Raw genomic sequence first — 23421 nt, 5'->3', positions numbered from 1 at the left:
TTTGGCAGTGATGAAGTTGTTGGTTGACATGGGAACAGTGCAAATTAAGACGAGCTGCAAGATGATGTCTTTTAAGCGAGGTACTCAAACAGGACATCCAGGTCGTAAGGTCCTTTCTCGTATCCTGTTCATTGCAGTCTGATCAGACACGATGGCCACAGTGGCCCTCCGGAGATCATCTTGAAGTGCTCTGGTGGTATCAGTATGATGCTAAAATTTAGCGATGGCCAGATATTGGTCTTCATGTGGTGTCGTAATGCAGCAATGACTTTGTCACATTCACCTTGTGTACTGACCTGTCTCTGTGTATTGTGCCCACAAGCTATGGATGATGGCTTGGAGAGACATGAGCATATGCAGTAACCTGACTAAAAGTCCATCCTTTTTGGATCAGACAGACTGCCTTTGCACAACTTGCACTGTATTGAGATGTTTCACTGCATGAGCTTGGTTGAATACAATGCCCATAAATGACAACTGCCATCTGTGTAACTCACTAGAAAACACTGCGACATTGGTACTCTCTACCTTCTGAGGGGTCACCTGACACTGAAATGCATAACATAGCCAATAAATTGTTGTCTACATTGAAAGTGAAGATCTCAAGCCATGCAATAAGACCACAGGTAACACCTGTATCAAAGTAGATTTAACATACCTGACTTTTAAACATGTATTTCCCTAATTCTTTTGAACAGTGTTCAATTGGAGATAACTTGGTGGTTTTGTGCACCTTTGGGAATATATTTTCACTTATTATGCAATACAAATATTTACATGTCAATATTTTAATGCTTTCCTTTCACTCATCAGGGGCTCAAAAGAGACAGTTTGTAACTCACAATCCTGAAGATTATACGATATCGCATGGTACTACAGATATTTGTGTGTACCTGCAATTTAAGCTGCCTGCACATGAATTTACTATTAAATCGTGTAGTTGCGAATCAGAGTTCACTTGCTGTTAGCATTAACCTCAGATATTCCATTTTTTAGAAATATACAAACAGAAACATGTAAATTTTCGTATTTCTGTACTCCATCAAAAATTAGAATAAGTGATAATTTTTGTATGCCAAATAGTTGCTATGGAGATTTAAGCTTTTGTGGCTGAGTAACCATTGTATAAGAGTGAAAGGTGAAGTGAGAGTAATACAGATACTTACGAAACGGAAAGTGTCTGAGATTTCTGTAAGTTATTTTAGAAAAGAGCAGAAACAGTAAGCAGCCAGATAAAATTCAGTTAAGATGGCTTCTGAGTTTTGAAAAAACAGAAGATGATTGCTGAAACCTTTAATTTGTTGATGTGGTCAAGAAAATTTCTTTCTTGAGTACATAGGATATGTTCCACCTGATTTTCAGGCTGGAGTAATCCAAAATGCTCAGTGACTGTGGATTTGTCACTGAAATGTGCTACAAAATCAATTTCAGTAAGTATGTTGTGAGGCATAAAATGTGGTGAACGTCTGACCTCGGCCTTCTCAATATATTATAGTCTTCAGATATTGAATCCTTGTTGCTCCTACATGTTATCTAATGACCTCCACGCACCTTCCATTACTTATTCATTTTCATCTTTGTCTTATCTTGCCTATTGGAATCTAGCAAAGAATGTCCTTGGTGCATCTACCAACTGTTCGCCTGGCTAAATGTCCAGCCCAACTATATTTCATTTTCATTGCAGTCATATTTGTATCTTCCACTCCACTATCTTTCCTGGTGAATTTAGCTGTTCGTCTGTCTCTCCTATTAATTATCTTCTTGCTTTTTACATTGCGTTCATCACAACCTTAATTTTAAGAATGGTTTTTGTATTAAATGTCCATGTCTATATGCCAACCCCATCACAGGTGTATTCTAGCCAATAAGATGCAAAGCCACCTGTGAAAGCTGTCATACCATATGATAGCTGTGCTATAAATTTTGCACAATCATCTATATTGGTGTCCCATCAATCAGCTGCCACCCCAGTGAATGGCCACTGCCCAACATTGTCCAAGGGGAAAGTTCACTACCTAGAGGCGGAACATGTTCCTTAGCTCAGCATGCTCAATTTCACAATCTGTGTCAATGGGAACTTCCTTCCTCTACCAGCATCTCTGAGTTAGATAAATGGGACCTATCTTTGCAAAACTTGCTTTGAACACATTGAGACCCCGTCCTGGTTTCTACTCTTCACTCCATTAATCTACCCTCACACCTTTCACTCCACAGGCTTCCTCATCCATCTTCCTCTGTTCTACATGCTGTCCCCCTCTGCTTTCCTCCACTCCTTTACTTTATCGTGTGCCACACAGAATTCCTCCTGCTTGTACCCGGGTGAGCTCACCGATGCCACGTTCCTATATCATTCCCTTGCTGTCTTTCTCTCCCAGCCTCCGCCACCTTTCCCTCCATGTATCCTCTCTCTTATCTTCCCCCTCCCCATTTATTTTATCCTCACCTTCCCTTCACTTGACATAATTCCTCACCTCTCTGTTGAGCTGCAGAGCCAGGCCTGTGTAATGCCCAGAACATTATAATGATGCATGTCTGCATTAGTTAGCTCCAAATGAGGGCATTATCTGAAAGCTCATCAGAGTTTTCAATATTGTTTGTGTGCCTGTCAACTGCTAAATGCCTCATCTATATAAGGAGTGGCTATCTGTACTCTTTTTATTATAAAAAGTTTGTTTTCTATTTGTTTTCTTCTGAAAGAACATGCTGGGTTCCTCTTGGCAAATTCTGCTAATCAGGGACTGCTGTCATATTTGGTATAAGGTTTCACATTTTCTCCATATATGAGTAATTTTGTATAGTTTGAGAGTTGACAATGTGTAATAAAATGGACTTATTATTAATTCAGTCATAAAGCAGCTGTGGAAGCTGTAACCTGCTCTCTATTGGTATTTACTGTTGTAAATCTTTCAGGGTAGTCATGTGAAGGTAAGGACATCTCTGAGAGGTGCATTATGTTAAATCAGTGTTTGTTAGTAATGGAGGAAACATAAGTTAATTGTGATAGTTTGGTGTAGATCAAATACAACCAGATCTGGTGTAGAGTGCCAATCATAACCAACTCAAGTAATCTGCCCCATCATGTCAAAGTGCTTTCAAACTGTAATGGAAACTAGAAAGAGAATGGAGTCACTAAATGTGACTACTTTTGTAATGGTAATTAATGCACCAGTCCCAGCAAAGTATGGGTGGTTATAATTAAAGTACAGCTACTCACTGAGATCCAGTATGGGCTGTAATTATTATATGACAACAAAACTTGTTAGATATGCTAATGCATTAATGCAGAACCAACTTTTGCTAGAGAACAAATCAGTTCCAGGTGTGGCCACCAGGTCAAATTCTGGTGCTGTACAGTGTGACATCCAAGCTGTTATTTGAAAAGCCTTAACATGAATGAATAATACAGCTTTTGAAAAGACTGTGTGCTCTTAGTGAATATGTTGTATGTGAATGGTAGCAATTACAGTGCTGCATGGGGAGAGTATTGCCAACTGAATGGCCTAAGAAGAGGCCCAACATCATTAAATGATTTAAAGATGATAGTGAAATTCAAAAACATGGGTGAGGTTGGTGTAGCACCTGGAAAAGAAAGGCTTCCTATCCTGGTGGGAGTTATTGACGAGGTTGCTGTTGCTGGAACTGACCTTGCAGCAATGCTAGTGTTTGAGAAGTGTCACTAGAATTGTCCGTCCCATGTTCACCAGTACAAAAACTTTGGGGTGTGTTTTACTCTAGTACCTGTACAAGATCCAGATGGTTCAGCATCTGAAATCTCTTGATCCCCAGCAACATTCTGAATTTGCTATTTGGTTTTCGACACTGATCGAAGCTGATGAGATGTGACAGGTAAATATTCAATGGAGTGACATGCAATATTTTACACTGTAAGGTGCAGATCTGCAGGATCTGGGGTTATTTTAAACTGTGTGTTGTGCATGAAGAGCAATTGCATTCACTGTATGTGACTGTGGAGTGGATTCACATTCACCTTTATTCTTGGTCCATTCTCCTCTGAAGAGAATACACCCAGAGGACCTGTCAGGTGTACAGTGACACCTGCACGCTATTGAGATCACCTTGTACAGCAAGTGATTCCTGCCGTGGAAGGGCACAGCTGTGTAGAAACTACTGTTTTCATGCAAGATGGGTCAACATCTCATCTTGTGTCACTTGCTCAGTGAAAGATCTGCTTAAAGTAAACTTCCATGAACATGTTACCTCCAGAGGTTTCCAGATACATGATCTGCAAGATCAACTTATCTGAATCAAAGTGAATTTTGGCTCTGAGGATATCTGAAAGGATGCACTTCAGGGATATGTTTATTCTCACCTGATCTGAAGGTCAGTATATGGGAACATATTGCACAGATTCCACCAGAACTGCTGCGAGCAACTGTTGATCACATCGTTCTGTGGATGCAGCATTTTTTCAACACCTCCAGTACCCATATTAAACATTGTTGAAGTGGCAGTTAATAATAAAATCAACATTGTGCCTTTCTCATTTATCTGACTTTTTCTGCCCATGTCCAATTCCTAACCCATTAGATATGAAAACATTTCTATACGTCTTTCTTGTGATCAGTGCCAGATTTGCACCTGGTGGCTAAAATTGGAACTAATTTTTTCCATTGTAAACCGGTTCCATATTAATGCATTAGAATATCTACCAAGTTTCACTGCCATACAACCATTATAGCCCACACTGGACCTCTGTGAGTAGCTGAACTTCAGTTAGAACCACATGGTATATGAAGTCAAAATTACTTATTCTTGAGATTCTGGAGTGTGTGTGTGTGTGTGTGTGTGTGTGTGTGTGTGTGTGTGTGTGTGTGCGCGTGTGTGTGTGTGTGCGTGTGTGTATAAACCTGTACATTATAAATGCTATCTATTTCATTAAAAAATGATGAGCTTGTGACAACAAGGCAGATTCTGGTACACATAACAAAGTTGTTTATGTTTCTCTCTTATATTTACGTCTGTACATACGTAGCAATTGCTCTGGTAGTTACCCCCAACATCTACATCTACATCCATATTCAGCAAGCCACCTAAAAGATGATGTGACTTACCAAATGAAAGTGCTGGCAGGTCGACAGACACACAAACATACACACAAAATTCAAGCTTTCGCAACAAACTGTTGCCTCATCAGGAAAGAAGGAAGGAGAGGGAAAGACGAAAGGATGTGGGTTTTAAGGGAGAGGGTAAGGAGTCATTCCAATCCCGGGAGCGGAAAGACTTACCTTAGGGGGAAAAAAGGACGGGTATACACCCGCGCACACACACACACATCCATCCACCAGACTATTCAGACTATTTCTGATCACATTGTGTAAAGACATGAAAGGGATGTAATAGTTGAGAAGGGATGAGACAGTGTTGTAGCCTGTTCCCTATATTATTCGATCTGCACATGGACCAAGCAGTGAAGGAAACCAAGGAGAAGTTTGAAAAGCGGATTAAAGTTCAGGGAGGAGAAATAAAAACATTAAGGTGTGCTAATGAGATTGTAGTTGAACAGAATGCATAATGTCTTGAAAATAAATTAGAAGATGAACATCAACAGAAGTAAAACAAGAGTAATGGAATGTAGTCAACTTAAATCACGTAATAAGGGAAATAGATCAGAAAACGAGACACTAAAAGTAGTAGATGCTTTCTACATGCAGTGCTGTAGAAGAATGCAGAAGGTTAGATTGTTAGATCACATAATTAATGAAGAGATGCTAAATCAGATTGAGAACAGAAGGAATTCATGGCACGACTTGACTTAAAGAAGGGAACGATTGATAGGACATGTCTTCAGGTGTCAAGGAATAGTCAATTTGGTAATGGAGGAATGACTGTGAGGTAAAAAGTACAGAGGGAAAGCTAGTTGTGAATACAAAAAGCAGGTTGAAATGGATGTAGGTTGAATTAATTATTCAGAGGTGAAGAGGCTTGCACCAGACAGACAAGCATGGAGAGCTGTGTCAAACCACTCTTCAGGGTGAAGAAGAAGATGTGATGAGTTAAACTATCTGTTTCTACCACTCACCATAAAATGGTTTGCGGATTACAAATTTAGATGGAATGTGATACGATTTCTTAAATAATCTGACAACCACCATTAGTCCCCTCCACAACAGTAGCGTTCTTTGACATAATATAATTTGTTTATTGTTTTATTTAGCATGAGCAGATTAGGGCCTTCAGGCTCTCCCTAACGCCCAACTAGGAACTACACACGCTAAAAGATATTACAAAACATTCTAAATTTCTGTGTGTACTTGCAGTTCAGTTACATACATTTAACAGCACAAAAGTTGATGGTGGTTACAGTTTGAATTGCCTTCCATGTTACTCAACAGTTAATATCATCACATAGAGGGCAGTACTACTCATGAAAATAAAGGAAACTTGTAATTGAGGGAACTATGCATGATTGACAGTCAGCACGAAGCAAGCACCCCCTTGCTCTTTGCCATTATTAGAATTTCAAGTTTTGGAAAGGCTTCATGACATGGAATGGAGTCAAAGGTGGAAGAACAATAAGAAATAACTGGAAGAACAATAAGAAATAACTGACATGTCACAGCACTTAGTATACAGACTTAGTAGTTCAGTGCGTAAGTGACAGACTGATAGGCAACTATGTGACGGTTATGGAATTGAATCCCACTTTTTGTAGTTATGTTTTACTCTTTAATTTGTTTAATCTGTAAAAAACATGATATCAACAAGCAACAAAACAATCTTCTTCTTCTTCTTCACCCCCGCCCCCCCCCCCTCTCTCTCTCTCTCTCTCTCTCTCTCTCTCTCTCTCTCTCTCTCTCTCTTTCTCTCCCCTCCCTCTCCGTTCCTATCCATCACCTGATCTGACCGAAGGAGAAATCCAAACTTGGCTCTCTGATCAGGGCATCACTGCAGCCCTTTGGGTAATGAAAAAGGTTAATGCAATCTTAATGCCTGCATGCACTCTTTTTCTCATATTTGGTAGGATAGTGCTTCCATCAAAGATCAGAGCTCGCTATGAAGTCATCATGGTCTGACCATACATTCCGACCCTGATGCGCTGCTACCAGTGTCAATGTTACAACCACACTCAAATGTCCTGTCACTACATGGCCAAATGTTTTACTTGTGGTAGGGATGCTCATGAGGACAATGGCTCAGCTCCGTCTTCCCGCTGTATCAATTGCAATGGCAACCATGCTGCCTCATATCAAGAATGTCCTGTGTATTTTGATGAGCAAACAGTCCAGGAGATCCGGATGAAGGAAAAAGTGCCTTGCTCTGTCACTCAAAAGTTGTTGGGAAGTCAGAAGGCCTGTGTTTTACCATCTGCCACTTACAGTAATGTTCTCACTACACCTTGCTCCATGAAGGATACAGCCACACAGGCTCAGTACCTCAAATTCAGCAGGATGGTTGTAAAATTGCCCATATCCTCCTCCTCCAGCTGTGTAACAAGTCACCACATTTTTGCCTCTGGCAGCAAAATCACCTGCTATGCAACTGGCAGGCTACAAAGGACAGAAGGAATACTCCCATGAAGACTTTTTATGTCCCTCCAGTCAAACATCGGAGTCTTCGTCTGCCAACTGCAAAGGCTCCAAGAAATCAAAGGCAAACGGTCTTTTCCTTTGTTGACTTGGTGATCCTCTTCAATGATACTGCCATGTGATACCCTCACACAGTCAACCTCTGTTTCACTGGTGCACACTGCCATCCATTTTTATGCCGTGAAATCTGCAGGCCACCTTTGTGAGAAAGCCAATGCTTCTGTAGATCTCGTGGAACAGGATTTTCCAACATTTGTGCCCTGTGGCAGTGACTCATCAAAGACTGTGTGGTGTCACAAGGCTTAGGCCTGTCCCACCCCTCATTAAATCGACGTTAAGACTTATACGAATAATTGTAAGAACAGTTATTATTATTATTAAGTTCTTTAAGTTTGTTTTTGGGTTTTCAGAAATACTGTGGGAAGAAAGTTTATTTATGTTACAGATAACGTGGAAGATGTTGCCCAATGATCACCATGAAAGTTCAACGTAGCAACAAGTGTGCATTTTTAACCATCATCCTGTGACGATGAATTGTTTTTGTAATAAACAGTTATGTGTGCAGTGTTGTCACATTCTTTGGGACAGCAAAAAAGCTATCTAGATTTCCTTTACTAGTTCTCAACAGTTCCACTCCCTCTTCTGTCATGTGGACCAACCTCCAATGGCTCTCTAGGACCAAGTTCCATTCCCCAATTTCTGGGCTGACTGTAGTGGATGGTGTCATTGTGGACCCAATTGATATCTCCAACATCTTAGGCTACTATTTTGTGGAGATTTAAATATCTATCCACTATTACCCTGCCTTCTTCCATTAGGAACGAGTGGCGGCGGCTCGGCTGATACCGTTCTCCTCTCAGAAATGTAACTGCTGCAATGCTGCCTTTACTATGAGGTAGTAGACCATGCTCTCACTTCATACTGATCTTCCACCCCAGAGTGAGACACTGTTCGCATTCAGATGTTGCAGCACCTTTCTCTTATGCACAAGCACTTTCTCCTCCATACGTACAGTCTCATCTTGGCAGATGGCATGTTTCCCCAGACGTTGGCATGAAACCTCTGTCATACCCATACCTAAGCCTGGTAAGAACAAATATTTTCCTTCTAGCTACTGCCCCATTTCTCTCACCAGCTGTGTTTGCAAGGTAATGGAAAGAATGATTCAAGCCCGGCTGGCATGATGGCTAGAGTTTTGCAAATTACTAATCACTGCACAATGTGGATTCCGAGCATGCTGTTCTGCAGTTGACTACTTCGTAGCTTTGGCAACCCAAACCATGAACTGAACTGTTTTTCTCAATTTGGAGAAAGCCTATGACACCTACTGGAGGACTGGTATCCTCTGTACTCTCTACATATGGGACTTGCGAGGCCACTTTCCCCATTTTCTTCAGGAATTTTTAAAATACAGAGGTTTCAAGATCCCCTGGGTTCTGCATTGTCTGACACCTTTATCCAGGAAAATGGAGTGCTCTGTCATGAGCATCATCCTCTTTGCTGTAACCCTTAGTCCTCTTATGGCCTATCTCCCACTGGGCAACTCGGGCTCCCATTTTATCAATGATTTTGTGATCTATTGCAGTTCCTTATGCACTTGTTTCCTTGAGGAGCGTCTTCAGCGATATGTTGATCATCTGTACTCATTGAGCATCGACAATGGCTTTTGCTTTTCCACTCACAAAACAGTTTTTATGAATTTCTGGTGGCGCAACGAGTTTCTTCCACCATATTTACATCTTGGGCCTGTTGCTCTTCCCTTCTCAGAAACTAAGAAATTCTTGAGGCTTGTGCTTGATCAGAGACTTTCTTGATCCTTCCATGTGTTTTAACCTGGCCACCCACTGCACCTGGTCCCTCAGTGTCCTATGTGTCCTAAGTGGTACTTCCTGAGGAGCGGATTGGACCACCCTCCTCCGTTTGTACTGATTCTTGTCCATTTGAAACTAGACTAGATGTTTCATTTATGCATCTGCACGTCCGTTCATCTTATGCTGTCTAAATATGAACCAACTTCGTGGAATCTGTTTGACTACTTACACTAGTCCGGATGAAAATCTCTATGCAGAAGCTGCTGAACTACTGCTGCCAGCAGATGCACATGCCATTTGCCATGTCCGACCACCCACCCTAAGCCTCCTTGATCAATGACTCCTTTGAGCACCAGTGTGGGGTTTGTTCCTCTTCTCTCTTACCTCCTAGAGTTCACTTCTGGCTATTGCTCCAGCAGCGTAACTTCATGCTACCTGCCACTTTTCCTGTGAGAGTAAACCCTTCACCACTTTGGCTTCATGCAGTGGCTGGTGTTGACCTTGGACTTAATTTGCTTACTAAGGAAACTACTACGTAGTCTATCACTGTAAGTTTCTGAACCTTCACACGGAACTTAACGGTAGAACTTTTGTGAACATTGACTGCTCTTGGATTGGTGTTGGGTGTGCCTTGGTCATTGGCACCGACCATTTTCGTTATTGGCTTCTGGAACACTGCTCAGTATTTACAGCAGAGCTCTTTGCCCTGTATCAGGTCATACATTACATTCGGTGACGTAGGCTTTTCAATTATGTCATCAGCTCTGACTCCCTCAATGTCCTTCAGAGTGCCTGTGTGCTGTACACAGTCCATCCCTTAGTGCAGTGGGTCCAAGAAAGCTTCCATTTGCTCATTCTTGAGGGGGGGCCACTGTGATGTTTGCGTGGGTTCCTGTTTATGTTGGTCTGATGGGAAATTAGGCTACTGCCATTGCTGTCAAGGCTGCAGTCCTCCTATCTCAGCCCACCAGTTCTTCCATTCCTTCCAATGATCTCCATGTTGCTGTCTGTCAGCAGATGGTGTCACTTTGACATCACCACTGGTCTCCCCTTCATGAGAACAAGCTCTGGGGAATTAAACCTCTCCCACCAACTTGGCTGACTTCCTCTTGACCTTCTCACCATGAGGAGATCATTTTAGCTAGGTTGCATATTGTCATTTTAGCCATCATCATTTGTTAAGTAGTGATCCCCCACCACTTCATGCTCATTGTCATCAACCTTTGACAGTTGACCATTTTTTGACTGAATGCCCTTTTTTTAACCACTTATGTTCTAGTGCCTGTCTACCATCTGAGTTATCGACTATTGTAGTGAACAATGCATGGGCTTTTGCCCATGGTTTACTCTTTATCCATCATAACAATATGGCGAAGGACATTTAGTCTTCAGTTCAGAACCTCCATTGCTCTACAGTGTATTTTATGGACCTTCCTCAAAGAGGAAGTCCTTGTTCTAAGCTCTTTACTCCCATCATTTGGGCTCAACGTGTAGTTGTTTTTAACTCCTTTTTCGTGTTAATGTTCCAAGATTCTGACATGGACACCTCTGACCTTAATTTTTGTGTGCCCTAAAATAAAACTAAACTAATATTATGCATATCATCACTTTCTGTGTGAATCTTGATGATGCATTAGTCAAATGAATTTCATCTTAATTTGTTTCCTCATATCGTTGGCTGTCCTTGGGTCCTGTCATCTCTGATTCCAAACACAGTATTCTCAACAAGCACAACAGCCACCTTAATCATCACCATATCCAATAATTATTTTGGCTTCTGCACCAGTGTACTGAATTAAAATCAATAACAGCAGTCTTATGGGTCATAAATAATTCTTTAAATTCTTTAAAATTTGTGCGTAAAAACATAAATATGAAAAAATATGAGGGTTGGAACTTGAATAATGGCAACTATTTATTTACAGCTCGTGCAAAATAGATACGTGTTTCAAAGTTTTACTGACCTTGAAAGTAGTCACTAGCATTGTGTATAACCCATTGCCAGTGATGTGGAAGTTGTAGGATACTCTTAGCAGTGCAAGTTGTGTTGGCAGTTCAAGCGGTGCGGTCTATTACGTGATGAATTTGCAGCAGTTCTGAAGTGAATGCCTTGAAGTGTTTCCTTCAGTTTAGAAATTGAGTTGAACTCACAAGTTTGGAACACAACCTACAACCACGTTAGAGACAGAAGTGATGACCCTATCTGCAAGGCCTGCCCATCATTTTGCAGGACAATGCTCAAGCACGTACAGTGTAAGCTGTTACTGATTTGTTTGACTGATGGGGCTGCTAAGTGCTATACCACCTACTGCACTCCCCTGACTTAAACCCTCATGAGTTCAACTCTATTTCTAAACTGAAGGAAACACTTCACGGCATTCGCTTCAGAACTGCTACAAATTCATCGGGCAATAGACCGTGCCATTCGAACTGTCAACAAAAACTGGCACTGCTAATGGTATCCTACAACTTCCACATCACTGGCAACGGGTTATACACAATGCTGGTGACTACTTTGAAGGTCAGTAAAACTTTGAAACACATGTCTATTTTGTACGAGCTGTAAATAAATAGTTGCCACTACTAAAGTTTCAACACTCGTATTTTATGCTAAATAAAAATTAAAATATTATTGTAGATTGATTAGATGCTTTGATAAACAATACAATCAATACAAATCTTACATATTGATGTTTTTTGCCTGAATCCTTTGCTGAGCTTCTACCTATCCACGTATTTTTGAATGTTACTTACTGATACCACTTTCTTTACAACTTAACAGTACCAATCATGTGGAGGCAAAAATACAAATTTCCACCATTACTTCAGTGTAGCACAGCATGTGTTTGTTAACCACATGGCACCCCTTTCAGATATCTCATTTAGTGACGATCAGCATACTTCAAGGAGGGGTGTCCATTTTCTGCCACCTCATCCTGAGAAGCTAAGCTGACACTCCATAGCTCCATGCTGATTCTTGGCATTGGGTGAAGTCAGTGTTCTATATATATATATATATATATATATATATATATATATATATATATATATATATATATATAAAACAGCAGTTGTCATGTGTGAATGTTTTACTCCTTTATACTGGAGAGTTGATATGTGAGTAGTGATAATTTACAAGGTCATCATGGGTTCAGAGTTCTACACACACACATCTTTTTTTTTATTTTATGAGTGAATAATTAAAAATATGTAATAAAACTGAAGATTAACTTTACCTGTGCATTATGTGCAGGACAATAAAATAATACAAACAAGAACACTACAGTATGCAGTTATAGATAATCATAATGTTTATGGTTTTATATTATCATTCTAGCAGTCTCTTACCCTTAACTAATTACACACAAGATATTTTTCCTTGAACATAATATGGGTTTCTTTTCTTGTGACTACTAAGCAAAAGAAAAGGACATATGCCTCTTCTGTTCAATATGTGTGGAGTAGAAATTTGTGTTTTGAATGTTTTAATGACTTGTATCATATAACACATTGTCAATATAAAGTTCAGGAAGAGACTTCATGAGTGATAATATGACACAATATGCATTAAAATTATCTTCTGTTTTGAAAACAAAGGCCGAATGACCTGAATATGGTCCCACATCAGTCTGCCAAGGCCCATTGAAATCTGTGGGTTATTGGGCTGTAATGAAGCTGACTGCTGCTGGATTCTTATTCTTCATGATGGCATGGGCCTTTCCTACAGATTATTTAAACCTTTATCTCTTGTCTCTTTGATGTAGGCTGCTTCTTAGCAGGAACTATCCAGACTGATTTTGATCTCTGCTGCTCCTAAGACTTGAAAAACTTTAAAAATTGGTTCTGGAAGCTGATTTGTTATAAATGATAAAAGCTACTTGTTTAACACTTGATTTATTGAGAGTTGGTGCACACTACACACAATGTTAACAAACAGCTGAGCATGAGTACAGTTAATTACTTACAGTCAATACTGTGACGTGAAGGCAAGGGAGTAAAGGTACATTATAAAAGTGTCTTCATTTGTTCCTAAACAAGCAGAGACAGATTTTTTGTGAATGTGTCAGGAAAAATATTAATATTGCAGCTCGAGGCCACTCCACCTTTGTCTTTAACCGAATAATTATAAATGCCCTCATGGGGTTATTACAAGGTGTAGCTTCGCATTGATAGAATTCTGTAATGTAATCATATAATGATGTCCAGGTTGCCTAGAGGTAGCAACTTTGACTAGTAATTGAAACATCATGGACGCCAGGTGTGAACCCAGCCGCAGCTTAAATTTTGAATAAGAATAATCAGCAATTGCGGCCGAAGGCTACTGAGGTAAGGAATCACCCTCATTCTGCCAATGGCCTTGTTGAAGAGGACCAGACAGGAGTTTCAGGACAACTTCCTTCCTTTGGGTTGGAAACTGCCCCTAAAAGATGGAAAGATCCATGATGATCGATGGTATGAGGATGCAGAAGTCAACGAAAACCACTGCATTAAAGACACACAATGTATTTCTGCACAATCTGCAGCCTGTAATTGATGATCTTTCAGTTGCAAGAGATTCAGGATTAGTCCTCCACCTCTGAAAGAGACTGTCAAGGAGGAGGTGACGATGAGAAAAACACTTAACAACTGACAAAAGGCTAATGTGTGAAATAAGGGTTAGGCGACCACTCACCTAAGGCGGATCAGTGCATGGAGCAAAGAAACATGTAACAGAAACATACTGTGAGTCAGTGTGTGGAATATCAGAAGTTTGAACATTTTAGGGAAGCTAGAAAATCTGAAAAGTGAAAGGCAAAAGCTCAATCTAGATATGGGGGGACAGGGGGGCGGGAGGGTTAGTGATGTGAAGTGAAATTAAATGAAATGTGATAAGAATTTCTAGTCAGGTGAATATAGGGTAGTATCAACAACAGTAGAAAATTGTTGTAATGGGAGTAAGATTTGTCATGAATGGGAAGGTAGAGCAGAGGATGAGTTACTGTGAAAAGCTCGGCAATAAGGTTGTTCTCATCAAAATCAACACCAAACCAGCACCAACAACATTAGTTCAGATATACATGCTGTATGGAAATGAATAGAAGAAAGAGTTATTGGAGAATATGGTAGTAAGAGTGGGGGAGGAGAAAGATGAATTGATTTTTGCAATTAATTTCAGTTAGTAATAGTGAAAGCACTGTTCACAAAGTAGGGAGGTATATGTGGAAAACACTTGGAGATACAGGAAGATTCCAGCTGGATTACACCATCATCAGAGGTTCAGAAATTAGATATTGGACTGTTAAGTGTACCCAGCAACAGGTATACTCTAAGATCAAGTAATGATGAAGAGTGGGAAGTTTGAGGCACTCGTGTGGAAGAAATGAAAAAATCTTTGTTGAATTCCAGTCAGCAAGTAAGTCACTTATTGTAAATATCTAGCTAGTTTAAATTTGTTCATCGCGTTTATAATGGTTGTCATTGTGCTGGGATTTTATTTGAAGTTAAGTAATTAGTAAGCTGATAATGAACCTTGCATTCTAAAGCCCAAGATAATGCTGACAAAATGCAAATGGGCTTACAGTTAGAGGATTATTTGGCAGACCCCTTTTGAAGTAGTGATTCTAAAAGTCCCTGGTCCCAGGCTGTTGGTAAGGCACTGGAGGTCAGAGTAGTCAAAGACATAAGTAATTTTGGGCGATGGATCAACAATGAATTTGATCATTTGCTCTATAGTACTGTGTCTTAAGACAGCTGAACGAATCATGCAATTCATTTCCTTACTTTATTAAACATTGTACACTGTAGGTTTTTTTTTTAACACTGAGTCCTTAAGGGAATTAATGGTTAGCACCCTTATGCATTGGACAAGTAAGGATGTTACACTACACTTACACTACACACACACACTAGTGTAACAATAAGTTAATAATCTTTAAATATGTCTGCTTGTGTCTGTATGTGTGGATGGATATGTGCGTGTGTGCGAGTGTATACCTGTCCTTTTTTCCCCCTAAGGTAAGTCTTTCCGCTCCCGGGATTGGAATGACTCCTTACCCTCTCCCTTAAAACCCACTTCCTTTCGTCTTCCCCTCTCCTTCCCTCTTTCCTGATGAGGCAACAGTTTGTTGCGAAAGCTTGAATTTTGTGTGTATGTTTGTGTTTGTTTGTGTGTCTATCGACCTGCCAGCACTTTTGTTCGGTAAGTCACCTCATCTTTGTTTTTATATATAATTTTTCCCACGTGGAATGTTTCCTTCTATATATATATATATATATATATATATATATATATATATATATATATATATATATATATATATATATATATACACACACCAAACGAAAGTGCTGGCACGTCGATAGACACACAAAAGTTGGTTGCTTCGTCAGGAAAGAGGGAAGGAGAGGGAAAGACGAAAGGATGTGGGTTTTAAAGGAGAGGGTAAGGAGTCATTCCAATCCCGGGAGTGAAAAGACTTACCTTAGGGGGAAAAAAGGATGGGTATACACTCGCCCGCACACACACACACACACACACACACACACACATATCCATCCACACATATACAGACACAAGCAGACATATTAAAAGGCCTTTTGCCTGCCAGCTTATATATAATCATATTTGCTTTTAGCTGTTACTGTTTTTGTTTTATTTGTGCAATTTGGCACATGTGCCATTTTGAAGTGTAAGGTTTTGACAAAAAAATCTTATGCTTCAAAATGGCACAAATGCCAAAACTCCAATAGCAAAATAAAAACAGTGAAAGTGAAAAGCAAATGCGACACCATTACAAAACTTTCATTCACGATTTTCACAACAAGAATGTTGCAAAGCTCCTGCACAGCAGCATGTATTTTTACTTATGGCTTGTTAGAGTATAAGCTATTATTGCAACTGTTGCTGGTGGGTCTTAAGGTGTAATTGGTGTATTTACGCAAGTGTTGAAAGACCATCAATTGTAGTTATATAATGAACCTAATTTGGAAGATAAATGTAGTACATTCTTGCAGAGCTTAAATACATTTTTTAATAGCTCTTTTCATGAAGGCATACCAAAAGATGCCAGGGACTCTCTCTGATCATGTGTGTGTTAGTTGAATTTGCATTTGTGTGTGCGCGCGTATGTGTGTATTTTGTCTACTTTTGGCAAATGCTTTGTTGGCCGAAAGCTTCCGCTATATGGTGAGCAAGAACTATCCTTTTCATATACTGACAAGCAGCCAGAGCTGAACACACAAGACATCTGAAAGTCTTACAGACAAAGTCAGGAAATCTATCAAGGCTTACAGCAAAATGAAAACACATCTGCGATAGCTTACCATTGGAAACATAAGATATCATATTCAGTCTTATTGATCTATTGAACCTTAGTTGCTGTTAATATTATGTAAATGATTTTGAACTTACATTGTGTGCATCTGAATGCTTTTCAATCAGTGAAGTTGTTTTGCCATCAACATCTTAACCACTTGTCAGCAAGGCACACGGGAACATATTTACAGACTTTCAGATCATCTTTCTGCTTCTGATGAGTTCCATCAACTATTACGCTATCCACATATGCCTTCTGAACTGACTCAAATTCATATTCTCACTCTGTTGTTCCCTCCTAATCCGTGAACTCTTTTCAGAACTGCAGTTTCCTAGAATCCTTAATTTATTCTTTGATACCAGAAGCTATATGGCTTTTTCTCTGTAAGAACATAATGGGCGTGTAAGCTGTTATCAAACAGTTGGGCTTGTTCACCAACAAAAAATTGATATTTGCTAATTCTCTTTAAGAATTCAAAGAAACATATAGTGTGAGGATGAACCCATCATGGGCTAGATATTGAATCTTGATCTTCCTCCCTTACCTTTTTATTTTACTTTATTTATTTTTTAATTTCAAAATGAGTGATCATTAAAAGCCTTTCAGTGCTAACGGTGTGAATACATTTGAACATTTTTGTACATACAGTTTTTCATCTTAAAACTGAAACATTGGGCATTTCATGACCAAACTGTTCACTCCATTTTTGATGCTAGCTCACGACACCATTACTAACACATGAACATTCTATGAATTATTTTTAATACCAGCTTATTCTGAGGAAACTTTTTTTAGTTTCCCCTCAAGGCTGTCAAGTCTTGGAGTGAGAGCGCACATTTCTGGATTTCTTTTACAATTCAATGCATATAGTCTTCCCTTACACCCAAAATACAGAAATATATGTACATGAGAAGTGTTAACATTGCATTTTAGTACTTAGTTCCACCTGACAGTAAATAAAAAAAATTAAGATTTTGATATTAATATAGAGCACAACTGATAATTGCTTCAAGATTGTCACCTCAAAAAAATTTTATTTTGTAGTATTTTAATTTTAACACATATTTTAACTATGAGAATTAATGTGTAGTCGGCAATCATTGCTATTGATTGAACCTTGTATTATGGGAAATATGCTCTTCTGATCCTAACAGATGTACACTGATGGATTATTTCTGTGGAATGTGGATGAAACAGTGAGACTCCACTCACTCATTAATTCTGAACCAATCTACTACTATGTTTTCTCATATAGAGGAACCAGAAGCTTTTGTGGTAACCCAGAAAAAGATTCACTAGATTTTGGTAAGTACTCTTTAGAAAGTGCAGATGGCTTGTTTCATTTTCTACTGTAGTGGCTGACTATGCAGTCATGTATATTTGTTTCTGCAGGTGCTTGTCATGGTGATGAGCTTCAATATATATTCTCAATGGATAACAGATACAGAAATGAGAATGACAGTAAAATGGTGGATATAATTACAAATCTGTGGACTGATTTTGCTTCTTTTGGGTAAGCAAAACAAAGAGGCTACAACTTGTTAATCTGATACTTTAATTAGTAGTTGTGTAATGTGCAGTATTTCTGTTTCTTTTACTTTAAATTGTTATTAAACAAATAAATCTTAATTTTCATACATCTCGTAATCATATTTGTTGTGAATATTCAACTATGTTTAGTCAGGAAGACTTACAGGTAACTTACATCTTGCTAAAGTTATCAGTTGATTGTTCATGAACTCTTACACTGAGTGGTAACACCCCTACATTAGGTTATTGAGTAGCACCATTTTCACAGTGGAGTTAGCTTTGTGTTAAGAACGTTCTTTCCTTTCGGTTTACTATTTTCATGTGCGTATATTGGGAAATGGAGCATTTAATCCTAATTAGTAGGCAGGAAGAATAAAATTGTCTTTATTTCTTGTACCATGTGAATGATAAGTGATTTCTCTTCTTCAGTAATTCTGATTTGTTTTGTTTATTTATTTATTTATTTATTTATTTATTTTATTTTTTTATTTACATTTTCTTCAGACGTAATACTATGGTTATATTTATACTTATAAAATACACTATATTCTGTAGCTGTTGCTTCTTATGTCTATTTTTTACATTCATCACATTACACCTGATATGCTAATGCCTCATGTTACAATCACTATCTTAAAATTCATTGAAGGAATATAAATATTTTTTTATTAGAAAAGATTTTAATTTTGTTTTAAAAACATCTCCCGTGTACGTTCTTAGAGAGTTTGGTAGCTTGTTATACCAAATCAAACCACTGATTAACGTTGTTCTGTTACGGAAATAGTTACACTTTGTTCCAGTGTTGTGATCGTGTACATCACTGCCCATGATAGCTTCTGTTGGTTGACTTATAAAAAATACAACTATTTTGAAGATGTACAGAGAATATATTGTCAGATATTCGTGCGGCACAAACACTTCACGACATGAATCTCTATGTCCTATCCCATGTATAAGGCTTATTGCTCTTTCCTGTAGTAGTAGTATTCTTTTTAAACGTACATCAGCTGCACAGCCCCATAGTTCAATTCCGTAATTGAGAAAGGGGTGAAGTGTTCCATTATAAACTAATTTCAGTGCTTGGCTAGGAACTATCTTTGCGAGCTGGCTGAGGAGATATATGGCACTACTGACTTTTCCGCATACAAAATTAATGTGGTATGTCCACCGCAAATTTTCATCAACATATACACCCAGGAATTTACAGTTACCATTTTCTGTTGCAGATATATTACACACATTATTCATACTGTTGTGATGAGAACTGCCTGTTTTAAATGTCAGTAGTTGAGATTTGGTGACATTCACCTTGAGCCCCTGATCATTGAAGTATTTTGTAACTTCTGTTACACCACTAGCTCTTTAGATTTGCTCCCATAGAATAAGATGGACGTGTTATCTGCATAGCTTACAATATGGGAGTTAAAGGGTTGGGCAATGTCGTTAATATATATAAGGAAGAGAAAGGGTCGAAGGATTGAGCCCTGTTGTACACCTTGTAATACAGGTTCACTGGTGGACTGGGAGTTCATGATTTTATTATCTAGTTTGTATGACAATTTAGTGCTTTGCTTATGATTAAACAGGTACGTGGTTAGAAGATTCGTGGCTTGATCTCCAATATTATAAGATTTTAGCTTTTTGAGAAGTACCCTATGGTTTACCGTATCAAATGCTCTTGTCAGGTCCAAAAATATACCTGCAGTCTGCATCTTCTGGTCCAACAGACAGTAAACTTCATGGATGAACTGTGTAACTGCTGTGGTTGTACTTAGCTCTTTTCTGAAGCCATGCTGCGAATCTACAAGCAGCTTATGTTTTGTGAAAAAGGCATTTAGCTGAGAAAGGATAATGCTTTTGAATATCTTACTAAATGTGGAAATTAATGATATTGGTCTATGGTTGGAGACTTCTTCCTTACGTCCCTTTTTATACACTGGTTTCACTACACTCATTTTTGGAACCGTTAGATATATGTTTTCTCTAATGCTACAATTAATCAGGTGAGTAAGAGGTTTAGAAATTTCTTTTAAGCATGCTTTAGTAATAGCACTGGATACGCCATCCCATCCAGATGAAAATTTTTTCTTTAGCATGTAAATTGCCCTGCGAACCTCCTGCTCATTCGCTTCCACAAATTCAAATTCGGTACACTGGGTGAGATGGCATCGGGTCTCTACCTGTGAATCTATAATATGGGTTGATTGTTCACCAGTAACGTAGTAGTTATTAAAAATATTACATATGGTATCTGGGTTTTTTATAATGTGACCATCATGTCTTATGCTGAGTGGTTCCATGTTCATCTTGTTGGGACCTTTTCGGTATTTGTCAATCAGCTTCCAGGATGCTTTGCTTATGTTGTCAGACTGTTCTATTGTTTTGCTGATAATCTGCTTCCTTAGATTGACAATTTCAGTTTTAAAAGTTTGCTTGGCCCTATTGTATTTTTCCTTGAAAACCTTCATAGTAGTAGCTTCACAAAGCTGGTTTAGATCATGTACTTGCTGCCTGAGCCTAATCAGATTTGTTGGGAGTTTTAGTGTAGGATTACTTCCATTTTGACAGTGTTCAACTACCTTCTGGATTTCTCTGACTGGGCAACTATATTCATAATGATGCAATAGGATTGAGTAGAATTCATTCCATTTCTCATCCGACCCTTTTACCTGGTACACAGAATCCCATTTCTCATTTGCTAGTTTGTCTTTAAGAGCATTAATATTTGAGGTATTCAGCATTCGTTTCTGTAGCACAATTTTTGTTATTTTAGGCACAACTGAATTTTTGTATTCTATCACCTGACAGAAGTGGTCAGAATAAAGAAAATCTAAGTTACTGTAATTTACCTTATCTATAACATCTTTGTTGATTATAGCATAATCTATTCTAGAGGAACATGTGTCCGTCACTCTGGTGTCAGAGTTCACTATATTTACAAGGTTGTATGAGGTCAGTACATCACTGAGTTTCAAGTTTACTATACTATTTAAGTTTGCATCTATATTAAAGTCACCTAATTTAGTAAGGTCATTAGAACCAGCTTGACCAGCAACACTACTAAGTTTATCCATAAACAGCATTACATCAGCATTTGGTGGCCTATACACTCCAATCACTTTATGTTTTGGTAACTTAAGATCGTAATGTGGAGAGCAATACCTGTCATTTCAATTGATCCTTCTTTGGTGTGGTGTTCAAGAAAGGAAATTTTTTTAGCTTCTACATCCTTATTAACATAAATTGCCAAACCACCACCTTTATGGTTTTGCCTACAATAACTACTTGCTAGCAAGTAACCTTCTAATCTATAGTATATTATTTCACTGCATTTTAGCCCATGTTCTGTTATTACTAGTACATGTGGCAAGTGTTCCTCTATGAATATTCGTAGAATGTCTAGTTTGTTTCGATATTGCGTATTTAAGTGTATTAACTTTAAGGGTGTTATCCCTTCTTGTTTATTTACCATTTTGCACAAATCAAAATTGCTTGAGTTACACTTTTTACGACATTTTGCATACACTGGTTTTTTGGAACTGACCTGCAATGACTGAGCACTTTTCTTTGCGCGCACGGTACTCAGTCATACCCGAAATGCATCCCTGAAATCTATTATTATGGTCCTTTATTCCAAAAAAGTCTCGCTGTTGTAGCCCAGAGGAATTAGAGATTTCTCCACACTGTCTTTCTCGCACAGTTTGCTTATGTGGGAAACTAGCTTGGCCTTCCCTTTCCTGTTTAAGTGGAATCCGTGTTTTGTATGTTCATCACGACTCATCTTACTTAAGTCTATCAAATGTACATGGCTAAATTTATCACACAGTTTCTTTAGCTTGGCATTGTAGTGTCAAATTTCTCTGTTTACACATGACCACATTGGTAAATCATGTCGCACTGGCACGTTTGTGATGACAATGTTCATTTGAAATAGTTTTGGTAATATGTTACGGAAGCCTCGCAGGGCTGTCTTGCTTTCGTTTTTGTATACGTCGTTGCCGCCGCCAATAATCACAATGTGAGCGTCCTTTTCCAACTGACTTGTTTCTGTTGTAATATTCTCCACCACTGCATTTAACGTTGCACCGGGCTTGATTTTCGCGAAAACTGAATGCTTTGAAGGCATACTTTCGTGAAAACATTTGGATAGATCTTTTCCATGACTGTCAGCATACAGAAGAAGCCCTTTGGTGCATCTTAAGGTTGGCAAGTTCTTTTTTGGTTCTTTAGCGGGAGTTTTGTGATTACTTTCTGGTTTGCTTATGTCTATTGTGTTACCACAATCCGCTACAAGTGCTGAGAATTTGTTTGATAATGGTATCACTGGGGCTGTACTTACATGTAGTTCTTGCTTGTTTGTTTTTTTTTTGCACACGCCACATTTTCTGCGCGGAATGACTATTAACGACGGCATTGTCTTGAGTTAGGGTCCGTCATCGTCACTTACCATAAATACATGAATAATCGACACATACTTTTTCCTGAATTTAAAGATGGAAAAACTGTAGTATTCAGATTAATTGTAATAAGGATGTTACTGCTCTTTCTCCAATAGTAGCGTTGTTGCAGCCTCAGTCGGTGAAATGTCAGTAGCACATTAGAAATGAAGAGTTAACCACATGTTAACTTATTAATTATTGCTACAATTTCTCATTATTGCTTGTACACAACTAAAAAAACTTATTCATTGCAGAGACAAGAGAACATTGGAAACTATGCTGTGCGAAAAAGTATGATGTGAGCAATGACTATATTCGCACCTGGCGAAAAAACCAAATGTGGCTTCAGGAAATGAATGGTAATAGCCTGGCATTTAGCGGTCAAAAAGCAAAGCATCTGGACCTCAAAAAAAGCTCTGTGATTATGTGGATGAGAAGTGACAACATGGATGTGCAGTGACTAGTGAAATGTGCCCTCTAAAAGAACTAGGCATCACCAGTTTCAAAACAAGCTGGGGCTGGCTATCAAGGTTTTTCAGTCAAAATGGGTTAAGCTTCCAGAGGAAAACTACCACCGCTCAGTGGGTTCCAGGTGATTAAGAGGACAAAGTAGTGAATTTCCATTGCTATGTGATATATTTTCACTGCAAATATTCCTGTACATTATCGTAAATTGGTAACACAGAAACACAGATCAAATGCCAGTCTATTTTCAGATGGCACTCGACAACTTTGTGAACAGGAAAGAGGTCATGATGTGAACTGGTAGGAGTAAGAAGCCAAGGTGTACTGTGATGAT

At 38.7% G+C, this 23421-nt stretch overlaps 1 protein-coding gene across 1 annotated transcript in view; it reads left to right on the top strand.

Annotated features, from left to right (window-relative positions):
• LOC124606793 (venom carboxylesterase-6-like) overlaps positions 1–23421 on the top strand; it is a 142004-nt gene that overhangs the window by 106188 nt on the left and 12395 nt on the right. Inside the window, exons 8-9 of the mRNA XM_047138862.1 lie at positions 17808–17958; positions 18046–18166. Of these exons, the coding sequence (XP_046994818.1) occupies positions 17808–17958; positions 18046–18166 (272 nt within the window). The remainder of the gene's footprint in view (positions 1–17807; positions 17959–18045; positions 18167–23421) is intronic.

The sequence above is a fragment of the Schistocerca americana genome, chromosome 3 (genome assembly GCF_021461395.2).
Source record: "Schistocerca americana isolate TAMUIC-IGC-003095 chromosome 3, iqSchAmer2.1, whole genome shotgun sequence".
In the NCBI taxonomy this organism is placed as follows: domain Eukaryota; kingdom Metazoa; phylum Arthropoda; class Insecta; order Orthoptera; family Acrididae; genus Schistocerca; species Schistocerca americana.
The sequence above is the reverse complement of the archived record's forward strand: the minus strand, read 5'-3'. Positions and strand labels throughout refer to the sequence as shown.